Source organism: Cervus canadensis, chromosome 26, assembly GCF_019320065.1.
Source record: "Cervus canadensis isolate Bull #8, Minnesota chromosome 26, ASM1932006v1, whole genome shotgun sequence".
In the NCBI taxonomy this organism is placed as follows: Eukaryota; Metazoa; Chordata; class Mammalia; order Artiodactyla; family Cervidae; genus Cervus; species Cervus canadensis.
The window spans coordinates 31,562,308-31,585,676 of record NC_057411.1 but is presented as its reverse complement, the minus strand read 5'-3'; the positions used below and the strand labels follow the sequence as shown (position 1 = coordinate 31,585,676).

Below are 23,369 nucleotides of genomic sequence, written 5' to 3'. Positions count from 1 at the left end.
TTTTAGATGATGGGACTTGACATGGATAACTGTTACATGATTCATCTCCTTCGGGTCTCCCGTGTTTTTCCACTAAGTGGATTGCTCCCTGTGGATCTATACAGTGGAGATAGCAGAAGGTCATAGAAAAGGTATTTTAAGCACTCTGGTTTCATAGGCTATGCCTGATGGACAGAATAAAATGTATTCCTCCAGCTTTAAAGAATGAGGGCAGGGGGTAGATAAAATGAGAAGTGAAGGCACGGCAGAATTAGCTATCAATAAACACTGCAAACTCAGTGCACTTGTACCTCTAATTCTTTTCCTTACCTCAACTTTTAATTCCACCAAAAATCCTTATATTTTCTCCTTACTTCTAACCCATTATAGCCCAGCCACCACAGAGACAGGATTCCATATAAAATCATGAATTTACACACACTCACACACACAAACACAAGCTGAGCCTTTGGTGCTGTTGAAGAGAATTTAAACATTTTAAGGTGTAAAACTAAACTTACATGATCTGAGGTATGGTAGAAAAATAATCATAATAAAAATCAAAAGTGCAATGAATAAGAACAATGAAAAAGAAATCCACATGTTAAAAATGGTCTATAAACATTTATAATTAATAAACTGCATTAAAATGGTTGTTTTATGTCTTATCAATTAAAAATAATAAAGTAAGAAAATATGCTCAATGCAGAGGTACTTTTTAAAAAAAACAAAAAACAAAAGTTAATAAAATACTTTTATCTCCATCAAAATATTCTTTGGAAACCAAAAATAAAAATGTATCATGTATGTTTTCTTCAGGTTGATCTGTAAAAGTCAGAAAAATACATAGTCCTCACTGTTGAACTTTCCGAAAAAGAATCCCTGTATGCACCAAGCATAAAGCAAAAGGCTTTATGTCGTCATGAACTCCCTATATTGGTACAAAGAATTCCAGTTCAGTTACTATCAGAAAACATTTTTGTTTCAGTCAAGCTGAAACAAATGACCTGACTTCAATACAGTGTAGTATATAGCTGAAGCTGTGTCCAAGAAGTTGTCTTCAGAGTACTAAAGACACCTACAGAAACTCCTGAGGAGACTCCATGGTTTCTCACAAAACCAAAGTAAGTCTTAACCAAAGCGAAACTTGAGTCTGTATTTCACCGTGTTAGGACTTCTCCGAGGTGCAGAAAGGGGAACCTTTGGCTTAACGGGATTAGGTGGTTTTTTCTTTTCGGGAACAGTAACTGTGAAAGAAAGTTCCGGCTGCTCCGATTGCTTGAATCTTGGCAGAAAGTGGGTAGAGATGTGCTGAGGTTTAACCCGGGGGCTGCAACCCCGTTTAGCCTTCCCCCGCTTGTTCAGGGCCACGTACCACTCCCGCCCCGTCTTTTCAGTTCTGTGTATCGCGGAGGCATAGGTATTATAGCTGTTTTCTTGAAATCGCTCCCTGAACTTGCAGTCATCTGTAAATTTGGCCTAGAGGAAAAAAAAAAAAAAAGAAGAGGAGGAAATTCAAGCAGTGATAATATTTTCAGCATGTAATATAAAGAAGTCTTGGACTATAAAGAAAAACAAGAATTCCACTGGCCCCTGCGCTCTGACTTCATTCTCTTTATAAAGAATTTGCCTTTTTTGCCTTTTGTAAAGTTGCTTTAAAATTACTATTTTCATTTCTATAGTCCCACTTCATCTTTGTAATGCTGGTTGTTTACTACATATTACACAATTGTGAAATAATATCAGTGTATATTAAAATAACAGGAATTCAATATATTTAAATTCTGTTACCCTTTTTAACATATTTTGAGAATTTTAGTTAAAAATTTAACTTTTAGCGTAAGATTTTCCCCCTCCTAAACTATCAAGAAAGTAAATAGTATTATGTTATTAAGAAACAATTGCCTGGTAAAACACGAATTCATTCAGAGAAATGGGGTCATGTTATCCTTTGAAACAAGAATACAGTTTTCAGTCCCATCTGTGTGATTCCTGGTGCTGAGAAAGGGGTAGCATATGGCCCTATTAATATTGCATGTGTTAGAGTTCTTTACGAAAAAATTCATCTTCACACAGTGATACAGGAGAGTCTATCTGATGCCAGGAAGAAAAAAATTACCTTTTGGAGTCACTAGTAACACTTCAGCCAGACATCACTCTCTTTCCCTCTACACACACACACACACACACACCTGCCCTTGAAAATGCTCACAGAACAGTGGAATAAGCAAAGAAGCAGACATTCATCACGGTGCAATTTGATAAACGGAATTATGACAGTGGTATGCAGAGGGTACAAGACATCTAAGAGGATAGAGGTGGCAGCGAAGAGGGCAGGAAGGTCTTCCTAGAAAAGGTGACTTCTGAGCTGAGTCTCAGGGTACAATGAGATAATAATTTTGAGGTGAGATGAGAGGTTTTTCAGGGAACAGGAATGGTGTGTTCACAGGTCACCAGGAAGCCACTATAAGTTGTTCAATGTGACTTTCACTTAGGATGCATAGAGAAAGGACCAAGAGATGAAGGTGACAACGTAGGCCAGTACAAGCTCTGAAAAGGCTCAGCGTGCGGTACTGAGGAAGTTGAATGAACACAGCATAGAAGAAGAGCGAGAGATGGTGCCAAATAGACCTGCAATCAAATGCTCGTTATGCCAATTGAGTTTTTAGCATTAGGCTCCTTGTTCACAATACTTGGAGCCATAAGGCTATTGTGAGAACCAAAATATTTTTCTAGGAAAAGGATCTGGAGTTTAGCTTTCATCAAATACAAAAGAGTCCATAACTCCCAAAGAAGTAGAATTCCCTAATCTGAACTAGGTTTCACAATTTCAGGGAGGACCATTTGTACGAACGTCCTGGGCTTTTGAATACCAAGTATCTTGACCCATATATATATGAACACTAAATACCCACTCCAGTATTCTTGCCTGGGAAATCCCATGGACAGAGGAGACTGGCAGACTACAGTCCATGGGGTTGAAAAAAGAGTTGGACATGACTTAGTGACTAAACAACTATATATTTTTTATATATATATATTTGTTTATATATATAATTCTTTATATATCATAGAGGTTCCATCAGTTCAGTTCAGTTCAGTCACTCAGTCGTGTCCAACTCTTTGCAACCCCATGGACTGCAGTACACCACGCTTCCCTGTTCATCACCAACTCCCGGAGCTTGCTCAAACTCATGTCCATTGAGTCAGTGATGCCATCCAACCATCACATCCTCTGTTATCCCCTTCTCCTCCCGCCTTCAATCTTTCCCAGCATCAGGGTCTTTTCAAATAAGTCAGTTCTTTGCATCAGGTGGCCAAAGTATTGGAGTTTCAGCTTCAGCATCAGTCCTTCCAATGAATATTCAGGACTGATTTCCTTTAGGATGGACTGGTTGGATCTCCTTGCAGTCCAAGGGACTCTCAAGAGTCTTCTCCAACACCACGGTTCAAGAGCATCAATTCTTCAGTGCTCAGCTTTGTTTAAAGTCTTTAAAGAAAGACTTTTTTAGAAAAAGAGTCTTTTAAGACTCTTTAAAAGAAACTTTAAGTCTCTTTAAAAGAGACAAATCCCATGGATGGAGGAGCCTGGTAGGCTACAGTCAATGGGGTCACAAAGAGTCGCACATGACTGAGTGACTTCACTTTCACTTCCTTTAGAGTCCAACTCTCACATCCATACATGACTACTGGAAAAACCATAGCTTTGACTAGACGGACCTTTTTGTTGGCAAAGTAATGTCTCTGCTTTTTAATATGCTCTGCTTCAGTTCCATACTGGAACTAAAAGTTCTCTAGTTCCCTTGCTTTTCTAATAATGTCAAGCTTTCTTCTGCAGTACAGATCCCAACCCTGTAATCTGGAAGTCTGAACACTGCAAAACAATCTACATACACCTACTGTTGATGGTCACACAGAATTTTTGAGTTTTGAAAGGTAGTGACAATATCAGAAGACAACCAATCTCAGAGTATTTCCAATAGCACATTTATCTTACACATGACAGTCTACCTAAGTTATTTACATTCAATTTTACAGTATAGTTCAATCAAAAAGCTCTTTATTTGAGGGCTATGAAACTATGTATCTGAGAATCTGTCTACTGGTGATTCCTTTGACTGGGTCTTTAGCAGGCTATAATCTAGTGTTTTAAAAAACCATTATCTATGGCTTTCTCTCATCACCTCCTAACCTACTGGCCCATACCTAGGTTAAGGGTGCTATGCTGACATTCCTTTAGAAGAGGACACATTTATTGTTTTTATTGACTTTCAATTAAAAGGGCTTTCTTACAAACCAAACATAGATTTGTCAACTTAACTCTCTTTTTTTGGTCAACTTAACTATTAAAGGACATCAAGGCTCTCCCATTCAATTAGATAATCTTAAAGTTTTATTGTAAAATAAAAACTATAGTCATGTGGTAAAAGGAGAAGAGGGCAGCAGAGGGTGAGATGGTTGGATAGTGTCACCGACTCAATGGACATGAACTTGGGCAAACGCCGGGAGACAGTGAGGGACAGGGAGGCCTGTTATGCTGCAGTCCATGAGGTGGAAAAGAGTCAGACACAACTTAGCAACTGAACAACAACAATAGTCTTCTGGAATATTTTCTGCTACATAAATGGACAAGCATTTTAGAAAGGTGTGGAAGATTTCATTAAGAAAGAGTAGCACGTATATTCATCCTGCCTCAGATTTTTTTCTTAAAATATATTTGAATAACATTTCTAACGTATAGTACATTATATTTTAACTTGACTTCTACCCCTGTTTCATACATACACAAAAATCATTTTCCTGAAATAAAGATAGCAGTGATTATTTAATTCAATTTTGAAAAATTTTTTAAAAGTGTACTGCATAATTTAACCTTTTCCCCTTAACAGTGTCAAGGAAAATAAAGAAGAAACATGTCTTTTTTTAAGTTGATGTGGCCAACAGACACACATGCACACACACACACATAGCATATTAACCTATAGCAATTCCTATAGTGAAAATCCAATGATACTGCTTTCTAAAATTATTGCATCAAAAAACTTTCTCCCTTCCCCCACCCACCCACTTGAGATTCATGTTCTTTCTTAAGAGAAGACTTTAACAGGATGGCTGATCAGGCTCTAGATTTTTCAAGGGCCACTTAATTGTCACATGGGCTAGAGACAGAATTCTGAGGACCCACACACTACTTGCAAGCCCTTAGCCACTCCAAACTTCACATTGAAACAGAAGCAAAGGCAGTCAGACTGTTTGGGCTTTCTTAATTGACTTCTAATTTAATGTTTTGTCTGAAAAATTCTTCCAGCTACAATGGAACAGAATCATTTGAAACAAATATTTCAGTGAGTTTTTTCATCAGGAGATCTAGTTTCTTCTGGAGAAACTGACTGTTCCTGTCAATCTTCCTGGCCCTTTTCAGGCAAGATGGTGACCCTAAGCAGTGCATAGCTATCTTTAATGTTACCCATAAAACATCTCTATAGCAGAGTCATCAAGCAGCAGAATTATTTAAATATATGTACATTTGCCATTACACAATTTTAGATAATAAATTTTCTAGGCTAAGTTTAACCTTTCAAATTCTTTTTGAATTATAAAAACTCCTTTAGCAAAATATATACTTCTAAAATAATAGAGCTGTGGTGTTCTGTGATGACCTAGAGGGGTGGGATGTGGGGGTGGGAGGGAGTCTCAGGAGGGGGGAGATTCATGTATCCTTATCGCAGACGCATGTTGTTTTACAGCAGAAACCAACACAACATATTGTAAAGCACTTATCCTCCAATTAAAAACTTAAAAAATAAATAAAAGAACTAGATTACTTCCCTAGAAAAAGTGAAGTCAACATAAAGACTTTATCTACAGATCAGGTGTGAAGTAGAGAGGTAAATCAGATTTCAAATAAGCTACTAAAAACAGAACCCACATCACCTTCATCCTACCACCATTGGTCACTACAACAAAACTAACATGTTCATAAAGAACCCCATCTTTGTTTCTAATTCATTATTTTCTGAATTTATTCAATAGATGTTTATTGACTATGTATCACATCCCAGACACTGCTGGTTGCCATTTTTATGAAGAAAGACAATTTAGATACGGTTCTGCCTGAGTTCTTTGTTGACTTAAATTATCTGTTTTTCTCTTTAATTTCTCCTTGATTTTGCAAGTGTAAAAATAAGTTATAGTCAACAAGCCATAACTGCAAAATTAAAATGAAATGTTTAAATCTGCTGATTTCTATGTAATTTAAAATAGTCTTAATTGAGAGAACAAATAAAAACTAAATTACACTACTTTTGCTTGAAACTATGCAAATAATTCAGAGGTGGGGCAACACAGTGCTGTTAAATAAAACAAGAATTTTGGGCTTAGGAGAACACTTTGCCTTGATTTGACTCATCTCACAGGGAGAGGGCACATAGTAGATATTTAAAAGAAAAATCAAATTCAGTTCAAAGAAAGTAATATTCCAGAAAGACCAATTCTCCTTAATTGAAATCTGAAGGTCAATTAAACCAGAGGATTCTTACTGAAACAATATTTTTTAAAAACTTTCTAGAGCCTCTTAATATAGTTTTGTTTCTTAGTCAACATGCTCTAAGATGATTGAGAATCTTATAGGAAGTGAGTTGAGAGTGTGTTAATAGAGTTCCAATTCTCATTATGTGCAACTATCAAAGTAAATACATGATATATGAAAGAGGTGTATAAAGAGGATTGAATTCAGACTAATAGCAAAACCCTGGAGTATAAACCCTGGAGTCTGCAGGGTATTTAATCAATTTTAATTCTTTATTTCACTTTTTCTTTGATATGCCTCTTGCAAAAAACTTTATAAAGTTAAGTAATAAATACAAATAACTAAAATGTTAACGTAGGCTATATAATATTATTAAATAATTAAACTATTCTTATAGACTTGAATAAACACAATTATAAACCAAACTGTGCTCTAAAGAACATTTTCTTGCTGCTTGCATCCCTGCTTCCGGTTCCTCTATGTCCTCCCAGTGTCTTTCGGTTCCCAGCACTACTCAAGCCGATGGGACTGCCCAGGTCAGGTGCCCTAAGCCCAGGCTGTTTTGTACAGTTGTGCAGGATGTTCCCAGCACAAAAGTACCAACCTCTGGTAGTGAGTGAAAGCCGAAAGCCAGACCCTGCTCCAACTGCTCCCAAGCAGAGAACTCCGGAACAGGGCAGCACGCACCCTGAGGGTTGCCTCCTACTCTCTACAAGCATCGTATGGGTCACTTGTAGCCAAGCCGTGCTATCTCCAGAGCTTGGCCATATTTCCTGTCTAACAATCACTATCTGGCCATTCTGTGTCTCAGTACTTCATGCTGAGCAACCAAGGGAATATACGCGAGTGCTCAGACATGAGTTCTCAGTCCCTTAGTCGTATCTGATTCTTTGTAACCCAATGGACTGTAGCCCACCAGGCTCCTCTGTCCACGGGATTTTCCAAGCAAGTATGCTGGTTGTGATTTCCTGCTCCAGGGGATCTTCCCAACCCAGGGTTCAAACCCAGGTCCCCTGCATCTCCTGCATCGGCAGGCAGATTCTTCACACCTGAATCACCTTGGGAAATATAAGTCGGGTTTAATAATACATCCACCTGAGTTAATGAAGAATGCCAACCACATGAGTTTTCCTCCTCTGAACTTCACGAATTGACTTAAAGTAACTCAAGGAATCAGATCAAAATGCAGACTTCCCAGGCCCTATCTCCAGAGATTCTTTTAGTAAGTCTGAGCTGAGACCCTGGAATCACGTTATTAACTAGCATCCTATGTGATTTTGATGCAGGTGAGGTGAGAACCACCCTTGGGGAAACACGGTATAAGACAGGAGTTCACTTTCTGATGCTCGCAGTAGCTCAAAGTGAAAGTCACTCACTCATGTCCAGCTCTTGCGACCCCATGCACTGTAGCCCACCAGACTCCTCTGTCCACGGGATTTCCCAGGCAGGAATACTGGAGTGGGTTGCCATTCCCTTCTCCAGGGGAATCTTCCTGACCTAAGGATTGAACCCAGGTCTCCTGCATTGTAGCAGATTCTTTACCATCTGAGTCACCTTGCTCAAAAGAGTTGGGCTATTGAGGTCTACTGTGTGCCAGGTGTTTTACATATATTATTTCATTCTAACATAATTCCATAACTATTAGGATGCTATTATCTGATTTTCCAGCCAGAAAAATAAAGAAAATAGTTCCTCTAAATCCCCACATTTACCAAATGCCAAGGTAAGCCTATATGACTTAAATCTCCTCTACTGAATACTAGATTCAAGCTCTTTCAGTAACAATGTGCAAATCCATGGGCATCTCCTGAGCTTCTATACAGTACTACCTGGCCCTAAAGTTGCTCCATGTTAAAATGCTGATTAAAAACAAGTGCCACTCTCTAAACCATCTGAGACATAGAACACCATCCCTCACTTTAGGCTGAAATGGATCTCTGAAGCTACAAGTCAATTCATTACACACAATTTTCCTCAATAAAATAGCACCTCAGTGTTGGGAAGATCCCCTAGAGAAGCGCATGGCAACCTACTCCAGTATTCTTGCCTGGAGAAGCCCCAGGGACAGAGAAGCCTGGCAGGCTACAGCCCATGGGATCCCAAAGAGTCGGACATGACTGAGCACAGCACGGCCAGATAAACATAGTGTGAAATTAAGGGAAAACTGACATTTACTGCAAAAGCAGAACCCTGAACCCATTGTTTTTTTCAGCCTGAGTTACTAGGTACTCAATTTTACTGTGTAAATTGAAAATTCTTAGAAGATGGGGGTGCTTCCCAGGTGGTGCTACTGGTAAAGAACCTGCCTGCCAATGGAGGAGACGTAAGAGACGGGTTCAATCCCTGGGTTGGGAAGATACCCTGGAGAAAGGCATGGCAACCCACTCCAGTATTCTCGCCTGGAGAATCCCACGGACAGAGGAGGGGGCGGGCTACAGTCTATATGGTCCCAAAGAGTCAGACATGACTGAAGTGACTTAACACAGTGCAACACAGAGGATAAGATGTTTCTATTCAATACCTTTACAGTGGCCAATAAATTATTTTTTTTAATGACGACGATAACCATCACTCAAACCTTCATTTCCCCTTTCAATAAACATGCCCAGCTTTGGGGCTGTGGACTCCTTCTCACTCTGCCCCCAGCTCAGGAAGTCCAGTTCAGACTCTCATCTCGGGCAAGCCAGCTGGCACCCTCTGAAACCAAGAAAGGAGGCTTTTCTAGTCCTTGCTCAGGGCTGATCAAGCATACATTCCATGCCTGTTTCGTAAACTCTGCAATTAGCTTTCCTTCCAAGCATGATCCCCTAAAACCCTGAGAAACAAAAATAATTCCACCACATGCTTCTTTCTGTATGTTTAAAATAAGCTAAAATGTTTTTCCCCAACAACCAATGGGTGGTCACGTATAGTTTATGAAAAGACCAACAAATTCATGATAACCGCTTTTTCCAAGATTTAGATTTTTAAGGAAAAAAAAAACACAATGCAAGAGAAAGATCTTAAAAAATTATGAGATTATGACCATTGGAAATCCTTGCTTTCAAATTAAGTTTCTTGGGAAAAGGAAAGCCCAGGACATAAGGGGCTACTGTATGCAAGATGAGTTGGGACTTAAAGAAAAAAAAAAAAGGCCAATAACGAATGTGATTTGAGGCTGGTCTAAATATCCAAGGGGGTCACAGCTGCCTGACCCCAAAATCAGAAAGAGGAGAGAGGAGATATAGGATCATGAAACAGCTGCCTGAGAGCAAATTCAGGAAGGTCTGTTCTAACATTAAATGCTGAATACTTTCCAGGAACTATTCTAAGTGTTTTATATGTAGTATCTCATTTAAAATGTTCCACTATCACCCTGTATTGTTAGTTTAATTTTCTTCCTTTTACAGCTGATAAAGCCAAGGAATAGAAAGATTAAGTAAAACAACACAGTTTAAAAAGAAGGACACAATTTAACTACCAGACTCAAGAACTCCCTCTCTTACATCCAGACCCATCTCAGATAAATCCAGAAAGGCACCGTCTATGAGACTCTGGATAAAGACAACCATGCTGAGAAGAGAGCAAGAACAGTCAGGAGGGAGAGTGAACAGACAGGCAGGCAGAGAGAGAGACCGAAAGAGAAGGGGGCTCAGCCTCACCTAGGACATCAGCCTGGGAATAAGTGGAGAAAGGTCAGAGGCCATGTGAAGGCTCTGACTAACCCTCAAGGCTCCTGGGGCAACAATTACCTCGTGCTACTCTCAGTGATTCTCAAGGCATCTTGAGAAGAAGACCAGACAGCTTCATCCTTGGATGCTGAAAAACACCCGCACACTCAGGATCTGACTGCACTGTCTGCTTAGGGTCTTCCAGCTAAGGTCTGAATGAAGCAGAGCTGAGTGGAGATTGACACGAGTGTGTAGGTTGGCTGATTGCACAGAGCGGAGCACACTCAGATGGCTGAAGCTCAGATCAAACTCCTCTTACGGAATTAACAAACTCAGCACACAAAGGAGATCAGCATAAACGTTGCCTAAATCTGAGCGTGCCGGGCTGATAATACTGTTCACCATCTTTGTGTCCACTGACCATGAAGCGTTTTCTAAAAGAAGATTTTCTGTGAACGAAACAGATCTCCTTTCTTTTCCGGAAGTACATCCTAAAAAAGGTTCCTGATACAGCTCCTCATCACACTGAATAACCAACATTTACAAAACAGTGTGATAAGTTTCATGGTGCGCACACCTCCTCCTTTCTAGACTTTAAAATCAATACAGGAGACACAGAAGTAGATGGGGGAAAAAGATCCTCCCAAAGAGCTTGGAATGAGAGAGAGAGAAAGAGAGAGAAGCAAGCAAAATAGTCTAAGGATGAACTACAGTATTCACTCTTTAAAATGTAGCATAAAAATATTATTAAAACATGCAACTATTAATTTCCATAAAATAATAGCTGAAAATAGTGTAAATAGTTCCAAATGAAACAAAATATCTTCTTTCAAGCTAACTTTTCCCTACCAAGCATTATAGCATTTAAATGGAGAGAGAATTTTTAAACCATGTTATTCTGGTTCAAGTTTTTGTTAACTGTGGTAACTTAGGAAATATTTAACATCTCTGACTGAGACTGTTGCCTCACCTAACCAGGTAATGAGATAATGTGAGTGAAAGAACTTTGAAAGAAATATGCAGATATTTTATCTCTACCTAGTAACTAATTTTTAAGTCTAAGTGTTACTATATAAAACAAGAAAAATCTACTATAATCCATGAATATTTCTTGACATACTATGGGTTTACTTTCCCCAGAATTATATGAATACTTTACATTTATAGTTCACATTTACTTTGCAAATAGAACCCCAAAGTTACTGTTCATTAATTAAAACTTTTTCCAGTTTTATTGAGATACAATTGACATACAACACTGTATAAATTTAAGATACACAACATGACGATTTTATATAGCTATTTTTTGAAATGATTATAAAATTACTCTTTAAATGCCTCAGCACAATTATTAATTAAAAGCACTAATTACACATTTAATCTTGAAAGTGTAAGGCATTTTAGCCTTTTTAGTGGTGATGAAACTTTGTAAAAATCAAACTAAATCAAATAATTATATTTAAAGTTATAAGAACAATTTTTCAATATGTTTAACTAGAAACTAAAAAGAAGAAGGAAACCATCTGGCATACAACTAGTAAACGTTAGGGCTAATACTATTTCTAAATTAAACTTCCTCAAAAATAAGTCACTTTATAATTTAATTAGCTTTCTATCGAGAGAAAAAGTGATAATAAAAGCTCAAATAAGAGCCAGTGGGCTTGGACAATTGGTTTAAAAAAAATTCACATAATCATAGGGCTTAATTTTTTATCTACAATTCAGCTCAAAGTCATCAGAATGACTTTTATATCAAAGAGCTTCAATGAGTGACAAGAGCAAGGCTTGCTTTGTACTGTTTAAAAGTCATTATTCCATGAAATAACTTTTAGCCTGCCAAGATGAGAAAGAATAACAGATGCTGTTTTTGCATCATCTGCATTATTTCGGCCAGCCTTCCGTAGACATTTGGGTCAAGTTTCTGGAAATTTGTTACTTGCATTTGACAGAGGAATCATGTATCCTAACCTCCCAGTCTGACCTTTCTAATTGGCATCCATTTGTAATACTTTGCTTGCTGCTACAATTATCCTTAGGCTGGTCCAAGGTAGTCTATTTTTTGCATGTGCTAGGGCTTGAATCATAATACTTTAAAAATTAAGATTTTCACCCAAAATAAGCGAACCAATAACAGAATTTTTTTTTCAGGAATTGCATATTATTATAATGCTTAGAGTTTAAAGGTGTTTCAATGTTTAATGACCAAAGTAGATCAAAGAAAAGTTATTCAGTGCAGAAGCATTTGATGATTGTTTTCTATTCTGTATGTGGATTTTTAGAAGTCAAACATCTTTTTAAAAATAAAATGGCATGTCCTGCTTTCCACAACAGAACTTTGCCCCTTAAATTAGGTTATAAACCAGAGCAATTATTTTATGAATATTATAATTTGCTAGAATATAATAATCAGCTCAGAAAATGAGATAAGTCTAAATCTAGTTATAATTCTTTCAATGGATGATTGAAGAGGTTAACAAAGATTTAATAAACTGAGAATTTAGTAGTTTATTGTATTTAAATTTGAATTCTCTAATAATAGGTAATATTTATTGATCACTTACATTGTACCTAATATTGTTCTAAAAAACTTTATATATATTATCTCATTTAATCCCCAAATAACTGTAGAAATAGCTTCAGTTTTATGATCTCCTCCAAAAGATATTAACAAGCCACCTTTAGATGCTAGAGAAAGGAAAACAGAAGATCTTAAACATTAAACCAAGTGAAATTCTCTTTCAATTTTTCAAAAATCTGTAAAGCAGAAATCATAATTAATAAGTTTCAATTGACTGTGCTTGATTAAAACTTCCTATATACTTTGAAAACTGGAAAAGTCATATTTCTCCAATTTAATAAGCATTAAAGGAGCAGCTTTAAGAACTGCTTTTTAAAATGATTTAGTGTGACAAAACTTAGTGCTCCACAGACAAAGCATAAATAACTTTAAGGTTTGTACATACATACTAATACTAATGAAAGAATCTCTCAATGGGAAAATTAAACTAAATGCATTTTACTATATTTAAAACATTTTAGTGTTTCCCAAGTAATGAGCATTTTCAGAACAAAGTGTAGAAATCTATAATTTGTAAATTGATTACAAACTGTGTAACTAGTCCAAAAGAGTGTTTAAGAGTGTAGAATCAGTCTTCGTAGTTTTAAGAAGTAATTGTTTTTGATACAACAACAGCTACAAGATGAAAATTTCTCAAATGAATCAAATGAAATTTCTCTATTAAAGGTCAAAATCATCTCATTATTGGTTTCTTCCCACCATACTTATTAAAATAAATATGTTTTATTACTTAGACTCCATTCTTGACATAATAAGTAGCTTTTAAAATTAAGAACATGATCTACTGATTACACAATCACCATTAGTATGTAAATTTAAAATGTAATATAGTATTTCCATAATATTTCTCCTCACTTGGACCACTATTAAGACATAAATAATGACAATCACTTAGAGAATGCTTCTTTCAAATAAACTTATCCTTAAACCTTTCTGTGGATTCTATATTATCTTTTCAAATAAATCAAATATTTAAATTATTACTTACAAAAACACATACAATTCTCTTGGTTTAATGGATATATAATCTTACAAAAATGAAAATCATAAAGTTCTCTGGGCAAATTGTCCTATCTATCAATTTGGAAAATCACTCATTCCATTTTACACATGTAAAATCTCTATAACACCTTTAACAAATATAAAGTGGTTCTACTTACACTTGCATGGAGTTTTCCTTTTTTTGACATCGCTAAAAATTTGTTGCTGAAAACTCCTCGTATTCCTACAATCCCCTGAGACACAGCAAATATTTCCAAAATACCTAGGATGACAGAAATCCCAAAATAAAACACAGACTCCTCTATATAACATTGTGAAGATTTAAATTTCTAAAGAGACTCTTTCCATTCTTTATTACTGTGAATTTTTAAAAAGCATTTAACATCCTTGTTTATTGTGACATTTATGAAAAAGTAAAAGGAAAAAGAGGTTTAGCACTCAAGTTTTCATTTAAAATGATAAATTTCAAGGTTCAAAAATTTAGTTGTGCTTCATTACTTTTCATTTTTTCCTAAAAATGATGTCACTTAGTAATCAGTGTTTGACAGAAGAATCTTTTCAAGTTCTAAGGAAATGGAAAAGACTTTGTAAAATGTTTTACAAAATCATTCTCATGCATTGTTGCTCTGTCAAAGATTAGACAGTACATTGACTATTAAAGCACATACAACTGCACTCAAGATTAGTATAAATCACTGGAAGCCTTGAAAACAATATTCAATTAAATTAAAAATCCCTCTTCTCAAATGATCATAATTATAAAAGTACAAATCAACATATATCATACCCTATCATTTAGTGAGTTGCTTATTTCAAGATTACACATAACAAGATACTGAAAGCACCATAGATAATTTGGGGTTGTTAGCTCAATGAAGTGTTTGATGGATTATGGTTTGAGACATCTTGCATTTTGAATGACTCTTCTGGAAAAAATTTCAGGAGGTATTTTATTATGTTATCGTTTATATTTTGGTATTTCATAGTGAGAATTACCAAGTCTATGTCCCTCTGTCTCCTATAATAATTTGAAAGTTCACATCCACTGGGTCAAAAGAGCTGCACACCACAGTTCATAGAGTATTTTTAAGAAGCTAAAACTCAGAGTCTGTATATAATCGGAATTCCTGCATGTTTACCATAAACTCATATGTAATGCTATATGAACAAGAGAAAAGCACAGGGCTTTTTGTTAACTGCCTACATCAAATTGCAAAAAGAAAAAAAAGATAAAATAATATTATTCATTAAAGCTATAAAGGGACCTGCCCTGGAAGAAAGGAAGGAAGCAAGTGGGAGTGGAAGGGAGAAGGAAAAAAATCTCAATATTTCAATCTGTAGTATTTTGAGCATATATTCTAATTAGAATATTTCAATAGGACTCTGTTAAATAGGGAAGTTCACCAGATTTTCTTAACATAATAATCTCCTCCTGCAGTATTTGAAGTATATATAAAATTATTCAATATACAAGAAGCAGTGTATTGTAGATACACATGTATATAATACATACAAACACATATATGAGTATCTTTATAGAAGACTTAAATGTTGCACAATGTGACCTAATACCTATAATTGTAGCAAATACTGCCGCTTCTTTATTCAAATTAATTTTTAAAAAATACTTGAACAGAAAGTTCATAGGGAAACTACTGTTTTTGTGAATAAGTGTTCTTAGCCTGGAGTAAATAAAACACATCTCAAGAAAACTACCGCTACCACTTTATTAGAGGGTGTTTCTTTAAAACGAACTCCCCCAAATCTAAAAACTATTAGGTTTTACTTTCAGGAAAAAAACTCCTAATAAAAAGAAAAAAGAAGAAAAAACACTGTGTCTTAGAAATTCTTTTCTTCAAAATGTTTTCAAAATTAAATTTATACTAGATTTTACGAAACAGACTGATTGTGATGCATATCCAAAGACTTAGGAGCATTATAATTTTATCAAATAGTAACAAAGCACGCAGAATGCTTTGTAAAGATAAATCTACTACACAATGTAGTGTGATAATATTATTAATAAAGCATGATTAGAATATCTGACACAAAATTATATTTCTATCAAAATTACAGGGTGATATTGAAGATAGCATTAATGATATTGGATATTTAGGAGATGGTGAATACAACTGAGAATACTATGTAGACATCTGTTAAAAAATGAGACAGATAGAACACAAGAAATCATCTGTGTGTAGAATGACAGATACAAAATAGACAATGTGGAGTTGGTAGAAAAGACTTGATTGTATGTTTCCCTCAATTAACTCCTGGCTTTGTGTTGGTAAAGGTTTTCTGTATTAATATCTGGAAAATCACCCGGTTTTGCAAATGCAAATCTATTGTGTATTAGTGGGGGAAAAAAAATTCCCACTAATTCTCATGTGTTTGCAGGGTAATATTTAAGAGGTCAAGACAAAAGGGCTCTGTAAATATTTGTTTAATGGGAAACTGCTTTGTTTATATAACTGGCTTCTGACAACATATTCTATTTTTAAGAAAGACCCATTTTGACTCAACTCATTTCCCAATTGCATGTATATGTTATATAAAATTTGCATTGTAATAAATTTTAAATATGGGGAAGATGAAGGAATATGTGTGAAAGTGTTATTTTATTACATACTACATGGCTTCTTTTCTTGTAAGTTCCAGTACAAAAAAAATGATATATTGTCTGAGAATAAAAGGACTTTATAATTTTAAGAAAATTATGTTTAATTGAAACCTTGAAAATACAATTCTACAAAAATCTTTCTATTTCAAGTTATGAAGAATGAAGGAAAGAAACGAGCTGAGATTAGATGAAGTAATTGTTTTTTCAAAAGTTAACTTTGGTATGATGTTCTAAATTTTAGTGTAATTACAATGTACTATTGGGAACACTGATAAGATTATAGTTTAAAAGTCATTTCAACAGTAGTTTCACAATGTCTTTTTTTCATAGAATATTGGAGTAGATTCTTCAAGCCCCACAATTCAACCTCTTTCCCCTCACCTGCCTGAAAAGATCACAGGCCTATTGATTTTTATGCCAAATCTCAATAACTCATTAAAGAATTCTAAGTATTTTAAACCTATGTGCACTAAATCACATGTGTATAAATTTCAGAAAGCATTTCTCTAAAATTGGGGTTTTTTTTTATTTTAGTAATTTCCACTTAGGAGTCAGCAATAATAAATTTGATGGGAATTTACAATTCCCATGGAAGCCCAAATGGTTGCCCTAAGAAAAACTGGAAGGCCAAGTGTCTCAGATTACAGTCAGTGAATGTTTGTAAATTGGACTGTTTCTTTCACCATCTCACTACCTCTCTTCCTTTTCAGGACACTCCATGTGTACACATGTATGAATACATGTCTTAGTAATCTCTTGCTATTTTGGTCCTGCTGGGGGAATGGGAAAGGGAGAGAGATCAGTATAAATTAATTCACATTAAAGTACAAGTGACAATGTGTTATCTTTCCTGGGGTGCTCACATTTAAGAGGATCAAAAGTAAAAAGCAGTGCTAAATTGAAGGAATTATTCTCTCTTGGTGGAATTCTGGTATTGACATCTAGGTTGAAGGATGCAGGGATTCAGGGTCTTGCACTGCTTAATCCACTTACAAGCATTAGGGGTTCATTACAAAGTAAGCTTATTCCCATAAGAAAATCTCTATCTAAATTTGTTCACTTAGTCCCCTCTAGAATTTTTAACACAATGAGACTCTTATCAATGATGGTTGATACAGTTATGTAGACGTCTCCCTTTTTTCTATTTTATCAGTGAATAAGATACACAAATATTCCATGTATTCAGAAGATTTCAACAGCCCATCTGAAAACTCTCAAAGATAAATCATTTAAAACTGAAGTAGTTTCTCTACTTGGCTTCACACAGCAATAAATATGCCAAGTCATTATCAAATCTGAGTCTTGAAATAACCAGTTTAGCAGTCTTCATTAAATTAGCAAATTTGCCACTTGAGTTTTTCCATATAGATTCTGGTTTATTTAGGCTTTGGGGACTATATAAAGGTTGACTCTACATTAACATCAAGGTTGATAGTGAATTCAGATTTTTTAAAGCTAGCCAAAATACATGACTGGAATTTTCATATTTTTATGTGAACAGTCAGTCTTTGTGTAGCTATAACCTTATGCTTTTGCTCCCTGAACTGATAGTTACTTGATTGCCTCTTCTTCAGTGGCCCAAGATAAGCCAACAGAAGCATTGTATTGAAACTAATTGAAAACGTAGAAATTAAAGGAAAGTTTTGTTTCTATTCAGGAGTGGAATTTTATCATCTATTTTGTCTTGCCCATCTTCATCCTTCCTTAGCGTTTCCTTATGATAAGAGTTTATATACATGTAAATCCATGGCTGACTCATGTCAATATATGACAAAAACCACTACAATATTGTAAAGTAATTAGCCTCCAACTAATAAAAATAAATGAAAAAAAATTAAAAAAATAAAATCGAAGCTCAAAAAAAAAAAGTTTATGTGCAATGAGCTTGATTCTTGTCTTTAAAACTTGGGATAACTCTTGTATGAGAAGCTAAGACTATATTAAGTGGTATACCTTAACTAAACAAATTATGTTTCAAAATCTATGGGAAATGTACTTTCGATAACAAAACAAAAAATATTCAGGGTTTGCAAAAATTTTAACGTCAAATGATAGTCATGAAACATACACGCATATATATTTCTCTCTTCTGACAAACATTACAGAAAATTATGGAGTTTAAAAGAACCTGTTAGAATGCAGTTTCATGGCAGAGTTTTGACTTTTCACAGAAGTAACAAGCTGTGTCAGAATAATGTATGTTTTCCATCACTGCTAACTCACAGACAGTAGAATTAGGTGATGAGGTAAAACTGATGTATCCTCCATGGTTCTCATGGTCCAAGCTCTCTTAGTGTCTCAAGTGTCTCTCAGTGTCTTAAGAGATTTGGGAAAATGTTTCCTCATCTACTCCAACCAATAGTCCATAAACAACTCCTGTGTTTACATATGTATCAGGAAACCATCACGTGCTATCTTCAAAGAGGTCTACGACCAACTGCAATTAGCAGATCTTGTTTCTCTTTCACAGCTACTTAAAGACAGAGATTCATTTTAAACTTTCAAATTACATGCTATCCTTTTAAACATGACATATTTCATAAATTCTTCATGGATCAATGGTAGCAAAATCTTATGATACAGTGTAGGACATTCCAGACATCACAAAGCTGAAAATCACCATGATTTAAACAAATTATACTTTCCTCTGTGAGAAAAACCTATAGAAGGCAAAGGAAAAAAAAAAATCCCAACTAACCCAATATCAAGTAACCAGAATATCAAGCTTGCTGGGCTAGGTATCCTATGTTGGGTACATGAACAAATGCATGAATGAATAAGTGAATTGATCGAAAGCCAAGCAAAAGATACAGATGAAACTCTGAAAGGCTGTTGTTATAAACTGGAATGAACTAGAAAAGTGTTAGTTAAATTAAGAAAGTTTTATTTAGGCACTTTTATTTAGTTTGCTTAAGAAACAAAGCAGCATTTTGTGTCTGTTCTTTGTTAGATATCTTTCAAAGCAGATTTTAAAATAAAATGTACCTTGGAAATAAATACCGGCCAGTGTCTTCTTTAGCTGAATGTATTCTCTGTTGATCTGTTCTCATTTTCCTTTCTATACTTTTCTATAACTTCCCCTCCAAAAGGCCTAAGCTGCAAGAAATCTTTGTCTCTTATGGTTTCTTCCAAGGGAAGAGGGTAAATACCTTGGGAATGAGTCTAGTTTTCACAGATTCCCTAGCACACCAAAACCCACTCCAACACCTCCTTTTACCCACCCTGGGATCCAACCTGCGGCTGCTTGCAGGTTAGCTTTGAATCTTCCCTTGGGAACACAGAAGTCATTCTCTGTTGAGGCTGAGTTTGGGGATAAACTACAGGAAGAATGGGCTTCCCTGGTGGCTAAGTGGTAAAGAATCTGCCTGCCAATGCAGGAGATGTGGGTTCAACCCCTGGGTTGGGAAGATCCCTTGGAGAAGGAAATGGCAACCCACTCCAGTATTCTTGCTTGGGAAATCTCATGGACAGAGGAGCCTGGTGGGCTACAGTCCATGGCGTCTCAAAAGAGTCAGACACAACTTAGCGACTGAACAACAGGAAGAACAGAATAGAAATAGTGTTCCTATAAGAGAAAGGGGGAAAGACTACCACAAGTGGGGAAATGAGCTCTGATGTCTGGTGGAAGGAGAGCTGGGTGGGACAAAATGAGGACAGATGGAAATAACACTTCCTTAGACATAACATTTGCTTACCCTGAAATCTCCGGAAATTCCCCTTCACCCTAATTGACCTTGCCTTTTATCACCACATATGGCGAGAAGTTTAACGAGTGCAATGAACCTTAAAACATAGAAGTAGGCCCCTCGAACTTTCCTGCTGATGCAGTGGATAAGAGTCCACCTCCCAAAGCAGGGGACACAGGATCGATCCCTGGTCCCGGAAGATTGCACATCCCCCTGAGCAACTAAGCCCTTTGCCTCAACTACCGCGCCCACACACTGCAACTAGTGAAGTCTGCACTCTGCAACAAAAGAAACCACTGCAATCAGAAGCCCATGAACCACAAGGAAGGGTAGCCCGGGCTCCTGCAAGTACAGAAAGACTGCCACAGCAAGGAAGACCCAGCCAAAAATATATACAGTCTTACAAAAAAAAAAAAAAAGCAGTCCCCTCTGAAGAGGGTGCGGGAGGCCCTGGCATTCGCTGGGGCTGACGCGGAAGGCCCTCTCTGGGGTTCGGTGCTCCAAGCCACCTCACCACGGGCAGCAGAACAAGCTGGAGGCAGAGGCGGAAGGAGCAGTCAGGGGCAAGGGGCAGGCGTGGACCCGCTCGCGTTCCACCTCCCGCCTCCTGAACTCCCCAGGGAGAGCTTGCCAGCCGGCCACCCCACCGATGTGCGCATCTCCAACCCGCGTCGGGGCGGCTGCCAGCCCCGCAGGGGCGCCCCCGCTCCTCCGGAGCTTGGTTAAGAAGAAATCTGTGGGTCATTGGCTCGAGGCAGAGAAAGTTAAGTACACCTGGGAGCCACCAGGCTGACACTCCGAGCCGGATGACTGTGCGCTGTCTCCTGGCCACGGTTCCGCTCTCTCTGGGTCCAGGAGGCCCGGGCCGTGCGTCTATCTGTTGGACCAGCCCCGGCTGGAAGAGCCATCTGGCCCTACCGAGGAAAACGTCCGCAGAGATGTCCCCAGTCCCACACATCTCTCCCCTCTGCTGCCTTAGAGAGACAGTGGGAGGAATCAGGCGCGGCAGTGATGGCCTGGAAACTCAGACAGAGTGGAAGGGAGGAGACAATGAAAGAGGGAAAGAGAGAGAGAGCTAAACCCAGAAAGAAAAATTTAAACTTGGCTTAAACTAAAAATCCCACAAAAATTTCACCTGCCTCTAAATGTTCTCTAAAATAGAGAACGTTCCTTTAATTGTCCTTGGGGACAGAAGGCCGGACACTCTTCCTCACAAGGTCTGGTCATGGTCTCAAGATACTAAACGTTGCTAAACCCAACTCCGGAATTAATAATTCCAATGTCCATCACGTCTCCCTCTCTAAACGTGTCCAGTTTTCTAGATCAATGTCTTCTTCCAAGCAGAGAACGTTTGGTCTCCCGTATGATATACCTATATATTCTATATGGATATAATGTGCAAATATGTACGTATCTACAAGAGACATATGTGGATACACACACACACATACATACGCACACACATTATGTAGCAATTTGGGGTTTGTGGTAGCGGTTGTGACGGAGGAGTATGTGAGATTTGGTTATTTTAAAAAGAACTGTTCAGTTATGGGCAGGGTAAAGGGGTGCACTTTGCTGCCCGGTGGAAAATGCTAGTCTGATAAACAGAACCAGAAGGTAAACAGAAACTGAACAAGGAGAAAGATTTTTGTTTTTCCTCCGGGCACAGGTTGGAGCTCCTCTTTGGGACCAGGGCAATCTGGAAACAAGCTGCCTGTCTGCACCAGCCTTGGGGCTGCCTGTCCCTCAGGAATCGCCATTGCCCATTCCCACGAGACGGGTAAGGGTGTGCGAGCCTCCCAGACGCACCTCCAACCCAACCCGCCCGGCTGGCTCCCAGTGGCCCGGGCTCCGGAAGGTGCGCTTACAGCCCGGGGAGTAACCGGCGGTCCCTGTCGGTGCTCCCGCCACCCGCTCAGGACAGGTTTTGGAGGAGAGCAAGCAACTTACTTAACATATTGGCTTCGTGGGAGCCATTGACTTTGCCATCCGGGTAGATCTGCAGATGGAAACCGATGCCCACTCTGCAGTAGAGGCTGCCGGTCCGGCGCCCCGAGGGGCTCCACTGGAAGCTGCTCTGCTCCAAGCCGCTTCCTGGGCCGCCCCGAGAAGCCGCGGAGGAGGAGGAGGCAGGGGAAGAAGAGGAAGACGCGGTGCTACTGCTGCTCCGGCGGCTGCTGGCGCCTCCCGGGTTCCTCTCGGTGGCAGCCGGTCCGGGCTGCCCTTTGGGTGCGAGGCGCTTCTCCCCTTGAGCCCAGGCGCTGAGGATCAGGTGGCTGAGGAAGAGGAGGAGGAGGAAGGACAAGCTCATGCTTCCAGCCGCGGGGGTCCTAAGTGCATCTTGCAGGGCTGGTTCTGGGCTCCGGAGCCCCCGCGCGGCTGCGTGCCTCTGGCGCTGCCCCCCTCGCCGCACCGGGTGGACATAGCCTCGGGGAAGAGAGAGAGGGAGAGGGGGGGAGAGAGAGAGAGAGAGAGGCCACCCGAACGGATCTCGGCGCTGGCACTGGGATATTTATAACGCCAGTGATCTCACTGCTCCGTGCACGCCTGCGAAGCTTCCCCTCACCCGCCGCTCTGAGTACTCTCCGGCCGGTGAGGGGAGGGAGCCTCGCCGTCCCGGGGGCGGGGGTGTGGAGGAGGGAGGAGATGGGAGAGGGCGAATGGGAGGGGAAGCGGGGCGGGGGGAAGCTGCACCCCGACGCCCGGCGCGCGCGCACCCGGGCCACGCACCCCGGCAGTTCTCACGCGCCGCACGGCCGCCTCCACTGGAGCCAACGCGGCTGCGAATTCAGCCCCGCGCGAGCCCCCGGACTCCTCCAGGGGGCAGCCCCTGGGATGGGGCTTCAAATGCCCAGGGAGTGAGTTCTCATCCTCTCGCACCTCCGCCGAACGCTGGCGTCCCAGCAACGCGCCCTCGTCTACCCAGGATCCAGTCTCCAAGTTCACTTCCCCGGTGCCCAGCCGACCCGACTGTCACCACCCCCGCCCCGGGGGTCCCTCGGGAACTGCATCCCGAGAGGGAGTCATCCCGCCGGGGGAGGGGGGGATCCCCCGCCCCTGCTGCAAGTGTTGGCCGCCAGGAACCAAACAAGGATTCGCAGCCCAACTTGGGAAGGCTTTGGTGTGGCGCGCTGAGTAAGAAGGCTGTGGCCGTTGTTGTGGCTGTTGATTTACTAAAGAGCTAAGGAGTGGATTTATTCAGTGTTCAGAGAGCCACCTTAAGCTATTAACGCCAGCGCTCGAGCTGCTTTCCTGCTGGGAAACTCTCGGTAGCGCTAAACAACCTGCCGCCGAATCGGTTTTTCCTTCTAGGCAGCTCCGGGTC

General features: G+C 39.0%; 1 protein-coding gene across 1 annotated transcript; it reads right to left on the bottom strand.

Moving 5' to 3' along the window:
- Positions 1 to 452: 452 nt before the first annotated feature.
- On the bottom strand, positions 453 to 22,610 carry FGF5 (fibroblast growth factor 5). The gene is made up of 3 exons (XM_043448058.1): positions 21,995 to 22,610; positions 13,897 to 14,000; positions 453 to 1,458 (listed from the first exon to the last, which is right to left on the bottom strand). The coding sequence occupies exons 1-3, from the start codon at positions 22,353 to 22,355 to the stop codon at positions 1,111 to 1,113; spliced, it is 813 nt and encodes a 270-aa protein (XP_043303993.1). The 5' UTR covers positions 22,356 to 22,610; the 3' UTR covers positions 453 to 1,110.
- Positions 22,611 to 23,369: the final 759 nt, after the last annotated feature.

Bases quoted from the DNA above. Each gene is read 5' to 3' on its own strand.
- FGF5 (XM_043448058.1), bottom strand. From the start codon at position 22,355: ATGAGCTTGTCCTTCCTCCTCCTCCTCTTCCTCAGCCACCTGATCCTC. The intron at 14,001-21,994 runs GTAAGTTGCTTG...CTGTCATCCTAG, and splicing joins CCACGAAGCCAATATGTTAA to GTATTTTGGAAATATTTGCT. The intron at 1,459-13,896 runs GTAAGTAGAACC...TTTTTCCTCTAG, and splicing joins AAGGAAAACTCCATGCAAGT to GCCAAATTTACAGATGACTG.